Raw genomic sequence first — 18,013 nt, 5'->3', positions numbered from 1 at the left:
CGCACCCCGCCGGGCTGGGGGGCGGTGGGGCCCCGGGGCGGGATCGCTCGGAGCATCCTCCCGCGGCGCAGGGGGCGGGGGGCACCGGCATGGCGGGGCCGGGCAGCGTGACAGCCCCGCCCCGCCCCGGCCCGGCCTGGCCTGGCCCGTGCGGTGCCGGACCGGGCAGTGCCGTGTCGGGCCGAGCGGGGCCGAGTCGTGCCGAGCGCTGCGGGCCGAGTGGGGCCGGACCGAGCCGAGCCGAGCCCAGCCGGGCGGTGCGGGCTGGGCCGAACCGGGCCGAGCCCCAGCCGAGCCCCAGCCGAGCCCAGCCGGGCGGTGCGGGCCGAGCGGTGCCGGACCCAGCCGAGCCCAGCCGGGCGGTGCGGGCCGAGCGGTGCCGGACCCAGCCGAGCCCAGCCGAACCCAGCCGAACCCAGCCGGCGGTGCGGGCCGTGCCGGACCGAGCCGAGCCGTGCCCAGCCGTGCGGTGCGGGCCGGGCGCGGCATGGCGGAGCCCCCGGCGGGGGCCGCGGCCGGCGGAGCGGGGCTGTCCCTGCGGGCGCGGCTGAGCTTCGCGGCCGGGCACTTCCTGAACGACCTGTGCGCCTCGCTGTGGTTCACCTACCTGCTGCTGTACCTGCACGCCGTGCTGGGCTACGGGCACCGCCTGGCCGGCGCGCTGCTGCTGGCGGGGCAGGCGGCCGACGGGCTCTGCACGCCGCTGCTCGGCTACGAGACCGACCGCTCCGCCGGCTGCGGCCGCTACGGCCGGAGGAAGTCCTGGCACCTGGCCGGTGGGTGCTGCCGGGGGTGGGGGGCTGGGAGCGGGGGGCTCTTGGGGAGGCTCTGCCGGGGGGAGGCGGGGGTGGGGGTGGGCGCTGCCCGGGGAGCCTTTCTGGGGTGCCGTGGGGGGGTGACAGGGCCGGGGGGCCTCTCCGAGATGCCCTGAGTGGAGGGGGTCTCTTTCTGGGGTGCCCGGGGGGATGACAGGGCCGAGGGTGCCTTTCTGGGGTGCTCTGAGTGGAGGCTGTGCCTTTCTGGGGTGCAGGATCTGCCCTGGGGAGCCTTTCTGGGGTGCCCTGTGGGGGTGACAGGGGCAAAGGTGCCTCTCCGAGATGCCCTGAGTGGAGGGGGTGCCTTTCTGGGGTGTCCGGGGCAGGGGTGACGGGGCCTGAGGGTGCCTAGAAAGGGTGCTTTGAGTGGAAAGGAATAGCCCCAGGGTGCCTTTCTGGGGTGCCCTGGGCGGGTAATGGGGCTAAGGGTGTCTTTTGGGGATGCCCTGAGTAGAGGAGGTGCCTTTCTGGGGTGCCCTGGGAGGGTGAGGGGGCCAAGGGTGCCTCTCCGAGATGCCCTGAGTGGAGGGGGTGCCTTTCTGAGGTGTCCGGGGTGGGGGGTGACGGGGCCTGAGGGTGCCTAGAAAGGGTGCTTTGAGTGGAAAGGAATAGCCCCAGGGTGCCTTTCTGGGGTGCCCGGGGGGATGACGGGGCTGAGGGTGCCTTTCTGGGGTGCTCTGAGTAGAGGAGGTGCCTTTCTGGGGTGCCCTGGGAGGGTGACGAGGCCAAGGGTGCCCCTCTGAGATGCCCTGAGTGTGGGGGGGTGCTTTTCTGGGGTGCTCTGAGTGGAAAGGAATAGCCCCAGGGTGCCTTTCTGGGGTGCGCTGGGGGGGTAATGGGGCCAAGGGTGCATTTTGGGGATGCCCTGAGTGGAGGAGGTGCCTTTCTGGGGTTTCCTGAGTGAGGGGGGTCACCCTTGGGGGCACCTTTCTGGCGTGCCCTGGGTGGAGAGGGATGGCCCTGGGGGAGCCTTTCTGGGGTACCCTCCGTGGGGAGAACTGAGGTTGCCTATCCAGGGCGCCCTGGGTGGAGATGGGTGGCCCCAGAGGAACGTTTCTGGGGTACAGGATCAGCCCCAGGGTGCCTTTCTGTGGTGCTCTGGGTGAGGAGGGGTCAACCTCGGGGGTGCCTTTCTGGGGTGGAGGTCCAGCCCTGGGGATGCCCTGGGGGGGGAGGGAACCAGGGTGGCCCTGTGTGGAGGGAGGCGGACTTGGGGGTGCCTTTCTGGGGTGCCCCGTGCCATCCACCACAGCAGTGAGGTGGTGACCGGGGTGCCCCATGTGTAGGGGACAGCAGGGTGTTCCGGGATCCCCCAGGCACAGGTGGCTGACCCTGGATGGGGAGGTTTTCTGGCAGTTTCCCTGTCCTGGCTGGTCACTGTGTCCCCATCCCAGAGGCCCGTGCTGCAGCGGTGGGTGCTGCCTGGGTGCTCACATCCCAGGGACCCCCGCTGTCCCTTGGGCCATACCCACATGGTGGCGGGTGGCTGCAGGGTGTCCCTGGGTGCCGGTGGCACCGCGTCGGGGTGAGAGCTGTGTGCTTAGCTACTCAACGCTACAGCAAAAATGAGACTTAACAGTAAAATCCGCACTTTCCCGTGTTCCCAAGGGTTTACCAGGGACTTGCCTGTGGCCAGACAGGCCTCTGTTGTCCCCATGGGTGACCAAGGGAGTGGGGCCCTTGGCTGCGCTGGGGCTGGGCACCCCACACGTGCTCCCAGCTGCAGCAGAGGCACCTGCTGGGTGAGGGTCCCAAGGGACACGGCGGAGGCACCGGCTCGGCTTCTTGCATCGTACCCTGGGGTCAGAAAATGCAATGGGGCTGGTGAGGGCTCCTGGGTCGGGGTCCCTCTCTGAAGGGACAGTGTGACCTGGAGAAAGGTCCTCTGTGCCGTGAGCCGGCCCCATCCCTGCTGAGCTGGTGATGGGGAACTGGGACAGTTACTGGGAGGAAACATCTATCGACAGGCAGAGCTAAAGACCCACGATGTTTCCTCCCGGTAACGGTGGCACACTAACACCCAAGTGCCAGCTCGCCCTGAGTGGACCCACGCGGAGAGAGGACGGTTGGAGCGTGGCTGCTCTAATCTCGATCCCAAATTTATCTCGGCCAACCGCTTTGTGCAACCCAACAAGAGCCTGATAAGGTGGCTGATCTCCCGGAGCTTTGCTTGGCCAGTCACGGAGGGGGCTGGGGGGGCCAGTTTCACCCCCTGCCACCCTGTCAGCTAGATTTGCACCCTAGATTTAGGGAAGTGGCCAGAGCTGTGCTTCCCCCGTCCCCAGCAGGTCCCCTCCAGCTGGGTGCTGCCTGGCATGCACCGAAGGGGAAGTCCTGAATCACGGCTGCGGGGCGCACAGCACCCCGCACACCCCGTCTGCTCTGGGGGGAGGCTGGAAGCACGGGGAGGGGGCTGTCCCCCTGGCTGGAGTGTGGGTCATTCCTAGAAGCTGGGGGCCACCCCACCGCCTGCCTCGGCTGACTGCGGTGTGACCGAGCGGGGCCAGCAAACCCGTTGGAACCGGCTGCGCCGGTGCCGTTCTCGCTTGGTCACGCTGCGGCGAGATGCTTCATGTGGGGGGGGGACAGCTCATTTGGTGGCAACCCGTGCTTAGATCAGAGGAAACGTTGTGAAACCACAGCCTTGGGGTGGCGGCGGGGGCGGGGGGGGGGAGATACCACGAGTTGCTATCGGTGGCATCTCCCCACCACGGCGCTGGGCTGCCGGCGGTCCTGGCTGGCTCGCCCCACACGCTGTCCCGCCTGTTCGTCAGCCCCTTTGGGGCAGCATCATGCCTCAGCACCCTGGGAAGGATGAGTGTCTGTGCCGCCGGTCTGGCAGTGCTATCCCAAATTCCTTGCCTGGGGCACCTGTGCCGCACAGCCTGGCATCCCCGTGATCCTGCCCCGCGTGGCAGGTAGATGAGAGCCCGGAGCTCTGCTGCGCCGTGGGGATGTGCAGGGTGGTTCTGGGAGGCTCCCATGGCCCTGCTTGGGAGTGTGGGGACCCCCAGCCCCCCCCCCCCCTCTAGCTCACGGTGAGGCCGTGTCAGCTTGGGCAGACCCGGGGCTGTGTGGGTGTCGGGGTGCAGCTCGCAGCCCCGTGCGGGCGGCCCTGGCGGTGGGCATTGCTTGTCCCCAGGGCTGTGACAAGGAGGGAGGGACAGGAGTCTCCCGTGTGTGCGATGGTGGCGATGGATGGCTCGGGGGTGGGCGCAGGGGTGGACGTGCAGGTGGCAGCAGCGCAGCTCCTGCCCCAGCGCCCCCCTGGGATGCGGGCAAGTCCCTGGGACCAGGGAGGGGACAGACCCTCCACTAATGACCTCCAGACAAGGCTTAGTTGAAACCAGCGGCCCTGTAACAGGGAACCAAGGAGGTCTTGGTCTCATTTGGACCTTCCTGGACCCTTCCCATCCTGGTGGCTTGTCTAGGGCAGAGACACTGTGCTGTGCCCGAGTTCCCTGCCCTTCGGGGAGCTCCTGGAGCACCCCAGAGCTGGCTGCGAGCCGGTGCGGGGCAGCACACAGCACCCTGCCGGGGTCCTTGCTCAGGATGGATCTGACCCAGGCTGGGATTCTCGCTGCCTGCCCTTGGCACAGGGAGACCCACTTTGTCCCAGCCCTGTGGCAGCTGGGATAGCTGTGTCACATGGAAGTGACGAGGAGGAGGAATTGCAGTTCATGGGTGAGAGAAGGAGAAGTCACTCGTGAGGAGGAGGATCTTGCAAAGTCTCCTGGAGAGGGGACCTTGGGGACCTGGCAAACTGGCTGCAGGTTCCCCTCAGCTATAGGAACAGGTTCCCACGGCTCTTCAGCAGCACCCGGTGAGGCTGGGGACACGCAGGACAGGGTACGTGGCCATCTCCACGTCAGCACCTGGGCCTCAGGACCAGCAGAGCATCTCAGCAGATTTGCTCCATAACCTTGTAAAAGGGCAGGGAGAAGCCAGCCTGTCCCTGCCTGCTCCACGCAGGCGTCCCCACGCTTAGGCTGCGGCGGAGGGAGGCGCCTGGCTCTGCTGTCCCTGACTCAGCGGGGACCTTCCTGCGGCTCAGAGCCTGGCTGGGGGGCAGATCTGCTCCTGTGTCCCCCCCATCGCACCGGGGGCGTCCCTGGCCATCGCTCTGCGGATGACCTCTGCGAGCAGGGAGGGGGCACGGCTCCCTCGGCTAGCCCCACGGGAGAAGGGACAAGGGACGGATGGGCTGGCCACGTGCCCGTGGGAGAGCCCAGAGCCCTCCTGGCCCTCGGGTGCCTTATCACCCTCGGGCAGGCAGTGGGACGATGCGTGTCCTTGGGGCTGCTTATCTGCGTGTTGGAGACAGGGAGAGAAGCGCTTCGCGGCTGCGTGTCGTGACAGCGTGAGGGTCTGTCCTCTGGTGTCTTGAGGGGGGCAGAGTGGGTGCGAGGTGGTGCTGGGGAGATGGGAGACTGGGGAGAAATCTGCTGGCAAGTGTCTGCCTGTCTCACTGCTGGGTGCGAGGTGGTCATCAACCTGTACAGGACAGGGTGGGGGGGGGTCTGGGGCTCCATGTGTCTCGCCTGACATGGGGAAGGGGCCCACCCCTCCTCCCCAGCCCCGTGGGGCAGAACCTGTCCTGTGTCCATCCATCCATCTGTGAGCCGGCTGGGGCTGTTGGGTCCCTGGGAAACAGGACTTACAGCTTCTCACTGCTCCGTTCTCTTCCCAGGCACTACCTGTGTCCTCGTGTCCTTCCCCTTCATCTTCAACCCCTGCCTGGGTTGCAAGGAGAACACGCCACAGTGGGCAGCCTTCATCTACTACCTCCCCTTCATCATCATCTTCCAGTTCGGCTGGGCGGCCACACAGATCTCCCACCTGTCCCTCATCCCGGAGCTGGTGACCAGTGACCATGAGAAGGTGGAGCTCACAGCTTTCAGGTGAGCACAGCCAGACCTGGGTGTCCCCTGACCCCCGGGGAGCAGCCCTGCCTGCACCAGATTGCATCGCTTGTGTGACAGGAGGTCCCCTGGGTGCCATGGGTCTGAAGTCCCATGGGTGCCATGGTGCACCGGAGCCCTCGGTAAGGCAGGACGAGGACTGGGCCATGTGGGTGTCCTGCAGGATGTGACCAAGTGACCCTGGTCTTTTGGGTTGGTGGCCCAGACCCTTTGGTGCCAGGAGGGAATGTCTTGATGCCAGGGATGCTGGTGGTGCAGCCCGTGGGACGCTTCCCTGAGCTGGGGGCATGTCTCCTTCGGGACTGGAGGGTGATGCTCACCAGGGAGGAGCAGACCCCCCGGATACCTGTGGGGAGAGCTGGGCAGGGTCCCGTGCGGGCGGTCCCGTAGGCAGGGGTGGCTCCGCTTATCTGGCAGGATCAGGCTGTGGGAAGGAGCGTTATCAGATGGAGCCGGGCTGCCTTATCTGCCCCGGTGGGAGGAAGTTCCCTCCCTGACGGCAGCGCAGCCAGGCAGGGGGGATGTGGGGCAGCGCCGGAGTAACCCTGGGGGCACAGAGGTCCGGCTCTGGGGACACCGGCTCAGGCAGCTTGGGGCATCCTTGGAGCAGATGTGAGCTGTGGCTGGGGGGTGGACAGGCTGACCCAGAGGGATCTTGGTTTCCTCCCAGCCATGCCCTGACATTTGGACTGGGCATGCTGGGGGGTGCGCCAGTAAGGCTAATGCCTGGTGAGATGCTGCCTACTCCTGGAAGTGTCACCTCAGCAGTGACACCGGGGTGCAAAGCTGGCTGTAGCGTGCTTGGCTTGGAGGGCACCTCTGGTCGAGGTTTCCCTGCTGTGCCTGGAGCTGTGCTCGTCCCTCTGCATCACCCTGAGGTGCTGTCTCCTCTCAGGTATGCCTTTACTGTCATGGCCAATATCACTGTGTACGGCCTGGCCTGGCTCCTGCTGAACTTCCAGGTAGACCAGCCTGACCGCACAGAGCACCTCGGCATCCAGGATGTCCCTATATTCCGGGTAAGTGGCAGTGCTCAGTCCCTGGGGTCCTCTCCTCCTTGGGTGGGACGTGGCTTCAGCTGGGGAGGTACCAGAGGGAGGGAAACAGCAGTGCCCTGAAATCCCACCTGCTGCTGGGCAGGGGCTGCCCTGAGCTCTCCCTGGGTTTTTGGGCACCCCTCTTTATCCACCAGCCTTTTGGGGGGTGGCTGATGGGCGGGCAGAGGGGGGTCACCCTGCGCTCACTCCCTCTGTCTCACCCAGAACCTGTCCCTCATTGTGGTGGGGCTGGGAGCCGTGTTCTCCCTCATCTTCCACCTGGGCACCAAAGAGAAGCCGTACCCACCGGGCTCGCCGCCCCAGCTGGACGAGAGCACGCCGCTGCTGCAGAAGGAGTCTGCGAGCTCCACGCACCCGCTGCTCATCTGGAAAGACTGGCTGCTGGAGCCTGCCTTCTACCAGGTACGGCTGCCGCGGGCATCCTCCGCCGCGGGGACGTGCCCCTGGTGTGGGGGAGGACAGAGAAGTGGGTTGTACTGGGCGCCCGCCTACCACGGCAGGGGGGCTGCCCCCCTCCTCGGTGGGCATCTGTGCCATGACAGGGGTCGGGGGCGGAAGGCACCTTCCCCACCTCCGGCTTGCACGGTTTGAGCGGTGCTGCCCGGTTCTGTCCCCTCGCAGGTGGCGGTGCTCTACATGTCCACCCGGCTCATCGTCAACCTGTCCCAGACCTACATCGCCATGTACCTGACCAACTCGCTGCTGCTGCCCAAGGTGGGCGCAGGGCAGGTCCCTGCCCGCCCGTCGGGGTTGCGTGGGCAGGGGCCCCGTGCTGGCGGTCTGGAGCTCATTTCCCCGTCCTCGTCTCTTGCAGAAATACATCGCCACCATCCCCCTGGTGATGTACATCAGTGGCTTCCTCTCTTCCTTCCTTATGAAGCCTGTGAATAAGTGGCTGGGTCGAAATGTGAGTCCTGGGGGGCTGGTGAGGTTTGAGTTGGACCCAAGGAGGTGCCCGGGGGCCGTATCCTGACCACACAAGTGAGCAGAGCACTCAGCACACCTGAGCGTGGCTGGAGAGCAGGGACCCCTCGTGCATCCTCTGCAAGCAACCCCCTACTGCAGCGTGGGTCCTGCTGGGACAATGTGGGTGGGCGGGCAGGGTGAGGGGACACGGACCTATCCTGCACACCTCTGAGGCTGAGGAGAGCGATGCTGGTCCAGAGTCACCCTGCCCTGTGCAGCCCTGACTGGGCTGGGGGAGCTCCATGGTGCCCATGAGAGGCAGAGGGGGGGTTTGGCTGAGCCACCCTGGGCAGGCAGGGGGGTCTGCAGTGCCAGCAGGAGGGGGCTGCCCCTCCAGTGCATCCCCCTCCTCGCTGCAGCAAGCCCCGTTCCCCAGCAAGCCCCCACCTCTCCTGCCGGTCGGGGGGTCCCGGTGCCCTGTGCAGGCGTTGCGTTAAAGGGGAGTGGAGTAATTTAGCGGGCTCGGCTCTTCGGCTGCGGCCAGTGCTGGGAAACAGTCTGGCCCTTGCTGGTTGGGGGCTCCTTGTTTAAAGCCGGCTGGGAGGGAGCCGGGGCTGTCCCCCGCGGGTCCTAGGCAGCAGCTGGTCCCCGTGCCCCCCGCCCCAGTCAGCCCTGCCTTGCTGTGCATCGGAGCCGGGCACTGAGCTCTCCCTTCTCCCCCTGCCTGCCCCCGTGCTGGCCCGGAGCAGCTGACGTACTTCGTGGGCATCCTGGTGATCTTGGCCTTCGCCTCCTGGGTGACTCTGGCCAGGCAGATGGGAGCGGAGATCTACGGGGCGGCCGCGCTGCTCGGGGCTGGTTCCGCCACTATCCTGGTCACCTCCCTCTCCATGACAGCAGACCTCATCGGCACCAACACGGTAGGTCAGCCCTCCCAGCCGGGATGGCCCAGGGTGTCACCGGCAGGGGAGCGGGGAACGGAGACCCCCGCGAGGGGGCTGTGCCCGGGGGTGCGGGCAGCCCCGTCCCCTGTGCCGGGCTCTGCTGTAGTATGGGCTGTGCCCATGAGAGGGCACAAGGCTCTCGCTGCCAGCATGGGCTGGTGGCAGGGCTGGCCTCGGCGGCTGCCGTCAGCTTTCCTCTCCCTTCCCAGCACAGCGGCGCCTTCGTCTATGGCGCCATGAGCTTCACCGACAAGATGGCCAACGGCCTGGCCGTGATGGTGATCCAGAACCTGCACCCGTGCCCGTAAGCATCCCTGCGAGGCGGGAGCCCTCCCGGTGGCAGCTCCAGCCACATCACCCGGAGGCCAGGCAGCTGATAGCCCCGGTTTGGAGTGAGAGGCACAAGTGGAAACCGGCCCTGATTTGTCTTAAATCCTTCTTCAGCTTCTCCTCTGGCCCTAGACAGGGGCTACATCTCTGGGACGCACAAAGGGGCTGGGGATTTCGGTGTCCAGGGTGCTGCCCGCTCCCCATGCCCTGGGTCTTTCCCTCACGTTCCAGTGTGAACCAGTCCCGACACCGAGGACATGAGAGCACTGTCAGCAGCCCCAGGGCGCTTGGGCAGCACGGAGCTGGGCTCCGGTCCTGGCCACCCAGCCACGTCCCTGCCCTCTCCCCGCAGGACCGAGCTCTGCTGCCCTGCCTGCGTCAGCTTCTACCACTGGGTGATGGTGTTGGTCACCGGAGGCATTGCCATCGTCGCCATCGCCTCTCTGTGCTGCATCATGGTCTGGCCCATCCGTATCCGCTACCGTGAGTGGGGCTGGGGGCATGGTGGAGGGCAGGCATGTGGCTGGGGGCACTGGGAGCCCTGTGTCCTCTACCAGCCTGGGCTAAAGTGGAAGTGGTTTTCCAGATGGCCCTGGCTGCGGGGAGGTGGTGGGAGCCCCGTCCTGGTGAGAGGTGCGGTGCTGTGGCAGGGCTGGCTGTGGGGATGCGCGTGGCCCTGCCTGCAGCGGGGGACCCTCATGGTAGGCACATGGGGCAAGGCCACCATCCTGCTTCTGCCGCTCGTGGCCCCGGAGCTGGGGGCTGTGCCTGCTTGCTGTGCCCCCCGGGAGGGCAGGATCCATCCCTGCCTGGCCTTGCGATGGCCACGCTGACCCTGGCATCCCTTGGGTCAGCAGGGGGGTGGCGGGAGCTGCTCTGTGGCTGGTAGCCAAATGTTGGGGTAGGGGCTGGGGTGCCCCTTGCCGGGCTGAGGACCTGGGCACCAGTGCCCGCTCAGCAGCTGCCTCTGCCCTGCTGGGTGCCTGCGGATTGCTCTGGCGTGGGGGCAGAGGACGGACCCCCCTGTGCCAGCCTGGGGACGTGCTAGGCAGGGCCCCTCGTGCCAGTGCAGTGGCAAGAGAGTCCTGAAGGTCCAGGCCAGCACATGGGGGTCACCAGCAGCTGCAACGGCTCTTAACGTGTCCCTTCCCTCCTGTCCCCACAGATGCTGCCTGCCTGCAGGGGCTGAGCGGAGCGGGGACCCCCTACGGCGGGATGGAGAGTACGGAGGGAAGGAGCCAGAGCAGCACCATCAACTGAGCAGGACCCCTGTCCTCGGCCCCCACGGTGCCCAGGCTGCCCAGCTCTGCCCGGGGGGACCCTGCCGCAGCGGATGGCGCTGGGCTCTGCGGCTGGCCCCCTGCCCCGTCTCCCCGGCACTTTGCACTGGACTGTGGCCCCCCAGCCCCGCGCCCTGCCCGGGGACATGTGAAGGATGTCGCCCTGTGCTCGCACACGTGTAACACTAGAAGGCCCTGGGCCGGGTGGCAGGGGCCAGCCCCAGCACGGGGAGGGGGGGGCGGGCGCCCGGCCCGCGGCCTTAACCTGCTTTTTTAAGGTCAGTATGTACAAATAGCACTTTTTAAAGGAGGAGAAAAGGAGAGGAAAAAAAAAAAACCAACAACTAAGCACCTCTAACCGTGGATAAACACCCTCAGTGTCTTCCCTCCGCACCCAGGGCCCGGGCTCTGCTTGGGGGCGGGCGGCTTGGGGCGTGCACAAGGGCGCCTGGGGGCTGCCCCGTGCTCCCTCGGGCAGAGGCAGGCCCCAGCACCGGGGAATTGGCGGGGGTCCTGCGGCAGGAGGCAGGCAGCCCCGCAAGATGGCCGCCCTCAACAACGATGGCGGCTGCGCCCGCAAACAAAATGGCCGCCGCGCAGCCGCGCTGGAGCCCAGTGATTGGTCCGGTGCGGGTGTCCCGCCTCCCGGGGCAGGGCAGCCAATGGGGGCTCTGCGCGCCTCCGCGGGGCCGGGGCGGCGGGGCCGGGGCGGCCGGGCCGCGCTCACGCCCGAGCGCCGCCCCTCCAGCTGCGCGGGGTGGGAGCGCAGCGCTGGCGCCCCCCGCGGGGCCGGGCCGCTCAGCCCCCGCCGCTCCCGGTACCGGCGAAGGAGCCCGGCCCGCGGGCGGGTTAGCGGCCGGCTCTGGCGCACCGGTGCATTCGCTGCCGCCGGCCGCCCCCGGGCAGCTATGGCGGCGCGGCCCCGCTGCGGCCTACCCGGGGCCGGCGGTGCGGCGGGCTCTCGGGGTCCCTGCCCGCTGGCTGTCGAGGGGCCCGGGGCACCCTGTGTCACCCGGGGACGGGTGGTCGCTGCTGTCGGCACCTTCCTCGACCCTTAGGCAGCCGGAGCGGAGAAACCGGCCCGGCCTCACGGAGGGGTGCCCAGGGCCGAGGGGCGCCCAGCACCGTGGGGTGCCCAGCCCTGAGGTGCCTAGCCCCATGGGGTGCCCAGGCCCATGGCGTGCCCAGGGCCGAGGGGTGCCCAGCCCCGTGGGGTACCCAGGGCCAAGGGGTGCCCAGGCCCATGGCGTGCCCAGCCCCGTGGGGTGCCAGGGCCGAGGGGTGCCCAGCCCCGTGGAGTGGCATGGCTCAGCCCCACCTTGCTGAGGGGGGGGAGGAGGTTGTGCGTGTCCTGGTGCCACCTTGCAGCTCCCTCACCCTCCTGAGCCCCCTGACCTGGTGCCGTGCTGGGGTCAGGCCGTGGGGACCAGGGACAGGGGTGAGCTGGGGCTGGGGGCACTGTGTGCGTGTGCCAGGGGTGCGTGTGCCAGGGGTGCATGCGTGTGGCATGTCTGCACACACACACCTGGGCAGGCATGTGCTGCAGGCGCATCAGTGCTGTTGTGGGCATGCGAGAGTACTGCGTGGGTGCTGGGGTGAGGGGTCTCCGAGTGTGAGTGTGAGTGAGACTGCACGTGCACGCGCAGCAGGGTGCGTGTCGGTGGAGGGGGGGTGCTCTCTGTGCTGCGTGTGCGTGTGAGGAGGGGGTGGGGCGGGCTGTGTGGCACAGCTGGTGACACTGCGTGTGCCCAGAGTGTGGGGAAGGATGGAGCTGGGCTGCGGGGGTGCCCCGAGTGTGGGGAGGGACAGAGCTGGAGCACTGGGGTGCCTGGAGTGTGGGGAGGGATGGAGCTGGAGCGTTGGGGTGCCCGGAGCGTGGGGAGGGACGGAGCTGGGCTGCGGGGGCTGCGGCACGCCGTGCTGCGTGCTCGGCCCATGCCAGGCCGTACACAGGGTTTATGGCCGTTCCTCGCGGCTCGCTGGGTTTGGGGAAAAGACTTTATCAGCTCCGGTCCAGAGAGCAAGGGCTGAGCTGGGTGAAGGCTGGGCCGGGGCTGGGTGGCCTTGGCACGTGCTCCAGCACCCTGCGGGCAGGGCGAAGGCCTCTCCCCACCGGCTGCTCAGCACCCCCAGCCGGGTCTCGCCCCCTCCTCACTTTTCTCAGCACTCTGCCCACGCCTGGGGCTCAGCCTCTGGGTGCCACCTTCTGTCCTGCAGCAGAGACGCCCCCACCCCACACCACCCCCAGGGGGGCCGGGGGTGCCCCACAGGACTGCCTGGGGAGGGGATGGGACGCGAGGGAGCCTCTGCTCGTGGGGCTGGAGGTGGGGAGCAGGCACTGGGCGGGCGATGCTGTGCGTGGTGTGCTGCTCCGGCTCTGGGAGGGGGATGCATCTGCAGCTTGTTGGGGGCAGCTGAACACCCCCCAGCCCTGAGAGCTGTGGTCACTGAGGTGCCTGCGGAGCGTGTTGTCACGCTCGGTCGGGTGTTGCACCGTCCCGGCTCAGGGCAGCGCAGGCAGCAGACACGAGGCAGGCAGCTCTGCCCACCGCAGCCACACCTGGGGGGGTCTTAACCGCCCCCCGGGTCGGGGTCCTGCACCACGTCGCTCCAGAGGATGCACAGGGCCGTGTCCAGGGACCCCCTCCCCCGAGGTGGGCAGTCCCCCGGCTGCAGGGTGAGGATGCCGAGGGCCCCTCGCCACCCTCGGGCTGCCCCACGGGGCTCCTGCAGCTGGGGGATGCGTGGGCTGGTGGTGCCAACGTCACCCCCAGTGGCACTCGGTCCCCCCCAAGGCCTCCCTGGGCTGGGGCCCCCTGGCGTGTGGGCCCGGTGGGATGCGCAGGAGGGCACGGCGGTGGGATGCGCAGGTGGGCACAGCAGTGGGACAGCTTCCTGCATCCCGCTGGCTGTTGGGCCACATGCCCCCCCGGCCGTGTGTGGCGGCAGCGGTGACGCCTGTTCACCCCTTCGCAGCCCCCCCAGCGCCCTGGGCTCGGTGCCACGGGCTCCCACGAGCCACCCTGGGCTGGTATTTGCCCCGACGCCTCCCTACAAACCTGCTGCCGCCGGTCCCGGCCCCGCCTGCTGCCCTTCCTCGGCAGCGGGAGGAGGAGGAGGCAGCTGTGGGCCAGGGACGGTGCCAGGAGCGGGAGTGGGAGTGGGACACGAGCGGGGCCACTGCACGCGCCGGACGGGACAGGACGGGACAGGAGGGCTCGGCTGTGCCCCCCACCAGGTACCATGTGGGGTGGGCAGGAGCTGCCCCGGCACGGGGGCTCTGCTGCCCGCAGGTGGCCCCGGCGGCGGAGCCGCGTCCCCTCTGGAGCCAGCCTGGCCGCGCGCCTCGCTCCAAGCACCCGGAGGGACCCGGGGGTCCCCACCCACGTGTCACCCCCTGGTCCCCACTCACGAGTGGGGGGCAGAGCTGGCCCAGCTGCTCTGGGGGACCAGGCGTCTGCCCCGGCACGTGCTGTGCCCCCCGCCAGGGCCGGGTGAAGGCGGGGGGCTGGGGGCCCAGTGGCCCCTGGCATGGGGTTTGTGGCCCGAGTGCCGGTTGCTGCGCGGGCGGGTGCGGCTTTTCCCAGAACCGGCTGCTGGGACGGGGATTGTGCCGCTCCCTCGGGCCGTGGGGCAGCGGGCAGGGACTCACCATTGCCCCGCTGCTGGCACTGCTGCCTGCGGGCTGCCGGGCTCTGCCCGCGGCCGGGGAAACTGAGGCGCAGGGGCAGGCGGGGGCCTGGCAGAGCCTCTCCCCGCAGAGATGCTGTGACGGGGCGCTGCGTACCCCATGCGCGCCCTGAGGGCCGATGTGGGGCACTGGGGGGCTGCAGAGCAGCCGGTTGAGGGGACCCCTGTGCACTGACAGCTGCGGGGGGTCGGGAGAAGGGCTGGTGTGACCCGGTGGGCTTTGCTCCCCTGGCTGTCCCCATGCCCACCCCTGGTGGGACTGGCTGGTGGCACCACCGCGGGAGCTGCTGTGCTGCAGGGACAGGCAGCCTGGGGACCGTCTCCCCCGACCTGTCCCCTCTCCCCCAGCTGTGTGGACGGGACCCTCATGGCGGGGAGGAGTGGAAGGCGGGTGCTGGAGGAGAAGCGCTGGCAGAGCCTGGAGGAGGAGGGCAGCGCGGGCACCCGGCTGGAGCACCCCACGCTCGCCAGGTGGCTGATGCACCTCGCTGGGGACACGAGCCTGCACCCCCACCCCCCACCCCCCCCAGCCCTCATCTCCCACCAGCTGGGCCCGGCTGTGCCCCCCGGGTGCGCTCGCCCTGGGGAGAGGGCACGGCACCCACGTGCACGCACAGCCGGCCTCGCAGGCAGCCCCGCGGCTCACCCCTGCCTGCTGCTTCCCACCAGGTCCAAAACCTGTGACCCCCCCTTCTGCGAGGAGCCGGAGCCGGCTGTGGCAGCCGTGGGCAGGCAGGGACACCCGTCCCCGTTGGTGAGTCTCAGGGCACTGGGGGGGGACCCCAGCCCCAGTGCTGTGGTCCCAGTGGGATGCTGAGGGAGGGCCCCTCCTAGTTCTGCGGCAGAGGTGGCAGCAGAGCAGGGGGCTGCGGGACGCCGGTGGTGCCAGGGCTCTGCCCCGCGCCCTGTGCCGTGCCAGCCCCATGCCCTGGCCGCCCCTGCAGCTGAGCAAGCATGCCGCCGGCTACCGCAAAGCCTTTGGGGAGCTCGCCGAGCGGGAGGCACTGCTGGCCTGCTTCTCCTGCGCCTGGCAGAAAGAGGTGCCCTACCACGGCCGCCTCTACATCTCCTCCCACCACATCTGCTTCCACGCCAGCCTCCTGCTCAAGGACATCAAGGTGGGCTGGGGACGGGTGTGGGGCCAGCAGCGCCAGCAGGGGCACAGGCAGCAGCCAGGGGTAGGTGACACTGCCTGCCCCCCCCACCCCGGCACAGGTGGTGGTCCCCATCGCTTCCGTCTCGACCCTCAAGAAGGCCAACACAGCGCTCCTGGTGCCCAATGCGCTCAGCATCCGCACAGCCAGGGGGGAGAAGGTGAGAGTGGGGACAGGGACGGTGCAGAGGCTCTTTGGGGTGTCCTGGCGGGCTCTGGGCTGGGGCCGAGGGAGCAGCTGTGGCACAAACCCTTTCCCTGCTCCCTGACAGTTCCTCTTCGTGTTGCTGCGCCAGCGGGAAGCCACGTACCAGGTCCTCAAGTCAGTCTGCAAACACCTGCAGGTAGGTGCTGTGCCAGAGCGGGGGCCAAGCACCTGGTGGCTCTGTCATCCCGTTGCGGGGCTGTGGGGGTGGCCCGCACCCCACTGCATCTCTCCTTGTCCAGGACAAGAGCTGGAACTCTCTGAGCAACAAGGAAGTCCTTAGGAAGTCTCGGGTAAGGCCAGGAAATGCTGGGCAGGAGGGTTTCAGCGGAGGGAGGTGCAGCCCCAGCCCACTGGGCTGTGATGGGGGTGGTTGCGGTCCTGCCACCTGGAAAGGCTTTAAGTGGAGACACGGAGTTGAAAAGCCGCAGCCCAGGGCAGCCCAGACCCCAGGACCCTCAGGTTTCCTCCTTGGGACTGGCATGAGTCCCATCGGGTCCCACCCGTGTCCCCATGGCTGTGGGGTGAGTGCTCTGGGGACGTGCACCACCACCAGGTCTTGTCCTCTGTCAGACCTCAAGCCAGTCGGACCTGGAGCAGAGCACCCCGGAGCCCGACAGCCTCCAGGATCTACCAGGTGAGTGGCCACCCCACAGCCCATGCCCCACAGCCCATGCCCTGCTGACAGCTCTTGGCTCTGCGCACCCTCCCCGGGCAGACATGGTCCAGGAGGGACTGTGCATTCCTTGGCTGCCTAAACAGCATCTCCCACAGTGCTGGGGAGCGTGGGATCAGCTCCTCGTGGCCCAGTGTGCCCCACTGGGTCCCCAAGACCCCCCAGTCCACTCCCTGGTCCTGGGGTACTTAGCAGTTGTCTCCTGGTTGCACACAGATGGGCTGATCCCGATGCCAAGGCAAGCGAAGGAGGAGGATGAGGAGGATGAAGAGGCGGCGGCGCTGGCTCTGAACAGCAGTGAGTGGGTGCCCTTGGCAAAGCCACGCAGCCTCTGGGGCGGGGGAGGGGGACGCTGCTCAGGCACGACCCCAGGGCTGACCCTGGCACTGGGCAGAGCTGACCGGGGATGGGGGGGGGGGGGGGTGCTCTCGGCAGCCCCGGCACTGACACTGCCCCATCCCAGCAGGGGGATCCCACACTGCGCTATGGGCCTGGATCACTGCGCAGCTGAGCTCCCGCAACACCATCATCCTCATCTACCTGCTGCTGTGAGTCCCCAGGGCCTGCTCACAACCCTCGGGGCTTCGAGACACCCCCAGGTCCCTGTCCCCGCTGCACCCTGGCACAGGCAGGCTCCCCAGTGCAGCACTGGCAGCCTGGGGGTCCCCCACTTCCCCTTGGGCACCTGCGCTGGCCCAGCCACTGTGTCCCCAAGGCGAGTGCGTGGCAGCCTGGCCGTGGTGTTGCTCCTGCCCTGTCCCCCTGCCCGGTGGTGACCCCTGTGCCTGATGCTGGCCTGTTTCCCAGTATGGTGGCCCTGCTGTTGTCCTCGGGGTACCTCGGTCTGCGCATCGTGGAGCTGGAGCAGCAGCTGGAGTCCATGGGGGCTTGGCCAGACCCCAAGCATTTGCAGCAGTGAGTGGTGGAGCCGGGGATGCTCCGTCCTCAGCACAGCAGGGACTCTCTGCGCCCTGACCTCTCCCCAGGACAGCATCTTGTACGAAGATGAGGACACCAAGGACCCAGCCATCACCAGGGCCTCGGCCCCAGCTGGGGGGCGCAGGCTCGGGAGCTGCTTCCTCCACCTCTTGGGGGGCAGCCGGGGTCTCCACCTCGCTCCCCCCGTGTCTCCCCACCCTGAGCAGCAGCAGCAGGAGGAACCCAGGCAGCTCCCCGGGGGCAAAGAGAAGCGCACAGGGTCTGGCTGGGGTCCAGCGCCCATCACCCCTGTCCCCAGCCCTCCCACCGAGGGGATGTGGCAAGCAGCGGTGGGCCCAGTGCCGGGCAAGGCAGGGACAAAGGGACAGACTACCAATAAAGGTGTGAACCCCCCCTCTGGGGGTGCTCTGGGGTAGGGGTGGCCCACGTTGCCCCCTCCCCAAGGACAAGTGGCTGCCTTATTTCTTGGGACAAGTGGAGGGAGGCCGCGAGCTCCCCGCCCCAGGGCAAGACTTGTGGGGGGAGCTGGAGTGGCCGGCGTGGAGCAGCATCCCACCAGGCCAGAAGCCCCAGGATGAGCACCAACCAGCCCCCCACTCTGCATCCCCTTGCCACACTCCCCAGGAGCACCCCAGCAGGGCTGGGGGACCGGTGGCCGATGCCTTGGGTGGCGAGGGCGGGGGGCAGCAGCGGGAGGGTGCAGGGACAGACCCTGCGCTGCCCCCCAGCATGCAGGGCTCTGGCTGCAGGTGACAAGCAGGAATAGAGGGGAAGGGGGTAAGAGGGGGCACAGCTGGGGGGCCCAGGGCCCCCTACCCAGCCGGGGCCCCCAGCTCTTGCCCTATTTTCTCCGGGATGGGTCCTTCCTGCCAGAGGCAGGGTCCCCAGTGGGCACAGGGTCCCTGTTACAGGGCAGGGATGATGGGGTCCCACCCAGTCACCTCCCACGGGCGCTGGGGGGGGGTGGGGTGTGACAAGCAGAGCTGGGGCGCAGCACGGCAGGACCTGCACCCCCCAGCAGGGTCCTCCCAGCCCAAAGCCCTCGAGCTCAGCCCTGGCCTGTTCTGGTTGAGGGGCTGGAGAGACCACAGCCAT

The 18,013-nt window shown here is 68.3% G+C and overlaps 2 protein-coding genes across 6 annotated transcripts; both read left to right on the top strand.

The window, feature by feature from the left end:
* The first annotated feature begins 482 nt into the window (after positions 1-482).
* Positions 483-10,613, top strand: MFSD12 (major facilitator superfamily domain containing 12). Of its 3 annotated transcripts, none has more exons than XM_055805878.1 (10): positions 483-776; positions 5,506-5,716; positions 6,633-6,756; positions 7,000-7,197; positions 7,417-7,509; positions 7,610-7,702; positions 8,451-8,621; positions 8,860-8,949; positions 9,328-9,458; positions 10,141-10,613. In XM_055805878.1, the coding sequence occupies exons 1-10, from the start codon at positions 488-490 to the stop codon at positions 10,436-10,438; spliced, it is 1,698 nt and encodes a 565-aa protein (XP_055661853.1). In that variant the 5' UTR covers positions 483-487; the 3' UTR covers positions 10,439-10,613. The 3 variants fall into 3 exon arrangements, with proteins under 3 accessions (XP_055661853.1, XP_055661855.1, XP_055661854.1); XM_055805880.1 differs by having other exon boundaries at positions 8,855-8,949; positions 10,141-10,383; XM_055805879.1 differs by lacking the exon at positions 483-776 and adding an exon at positions 4,354-4,638.
* Positions 10,614-11,456: 843 nt separating this feature from the next.
* On the top strand, positions 11,457-17,570 carry LOC101913217 (GRAM domain-containing protein 2A-like). Of its 3 annotated transcripts, XM_055806849.1 has the most exons (11): positions 11,457-13,493; positions 14,294-14,416; positions 14,615-14,699; positions 14,890-15,063; positions 15,161-15,259; positions 15,371-15,442; positions 15,546-15,596; positions 15,877-15,940; positions 16,196-16,276; positions 16,446-16,527; positions 16,787-17,563. In XM_055806849.1, the coding sequence occupies exons 1-11, from the start codon at positions 13,093-13,095 to the stop codon at positions 16,896-16,898; spliced, it is 1,344 nt and encodes a 447-aa protein (XP_055662824.1). In that variant the 5' UTR covers positions 11,457-13,092; the 3' UTR covers positions 16,899-17,563. The 3 variants fall into 3 exon arrangements, 2 of the variants coding, with proteins under 2 accessions (XP_055662824.1, XP_055662822.1); XR_008747625.1 differs by having other exon boundaries at positions 15,546-15,940; positions 16,787-16,842; XM_055806847.1 differs by having other exon boundaries at positions 15,546-15,940; positions 16,446-17,570.
* The last annotated feature ends 443 nt before the right edge of the window (positions 17,571-18,013 follow it).

The sequence above is a fragment of the Falco peregrinus genome, chromosome 5 (assembly GCF_023634155.1).
Source record: "Falco peregrinus isolate bFalPer1 chromosome 5, bFalPer1.pri, whole genome shotgun sequence".
Lineage (NCBI taxonomy): Eukaryota > Metazoa > Chordata > Aves > Falconiformes > Falconidae > Falco > Falco peregrinus.
Note: the sequence above shows the minus strand (reverse complement) of the source record. Positions and strands in the feature narration are given on the sequence as shown.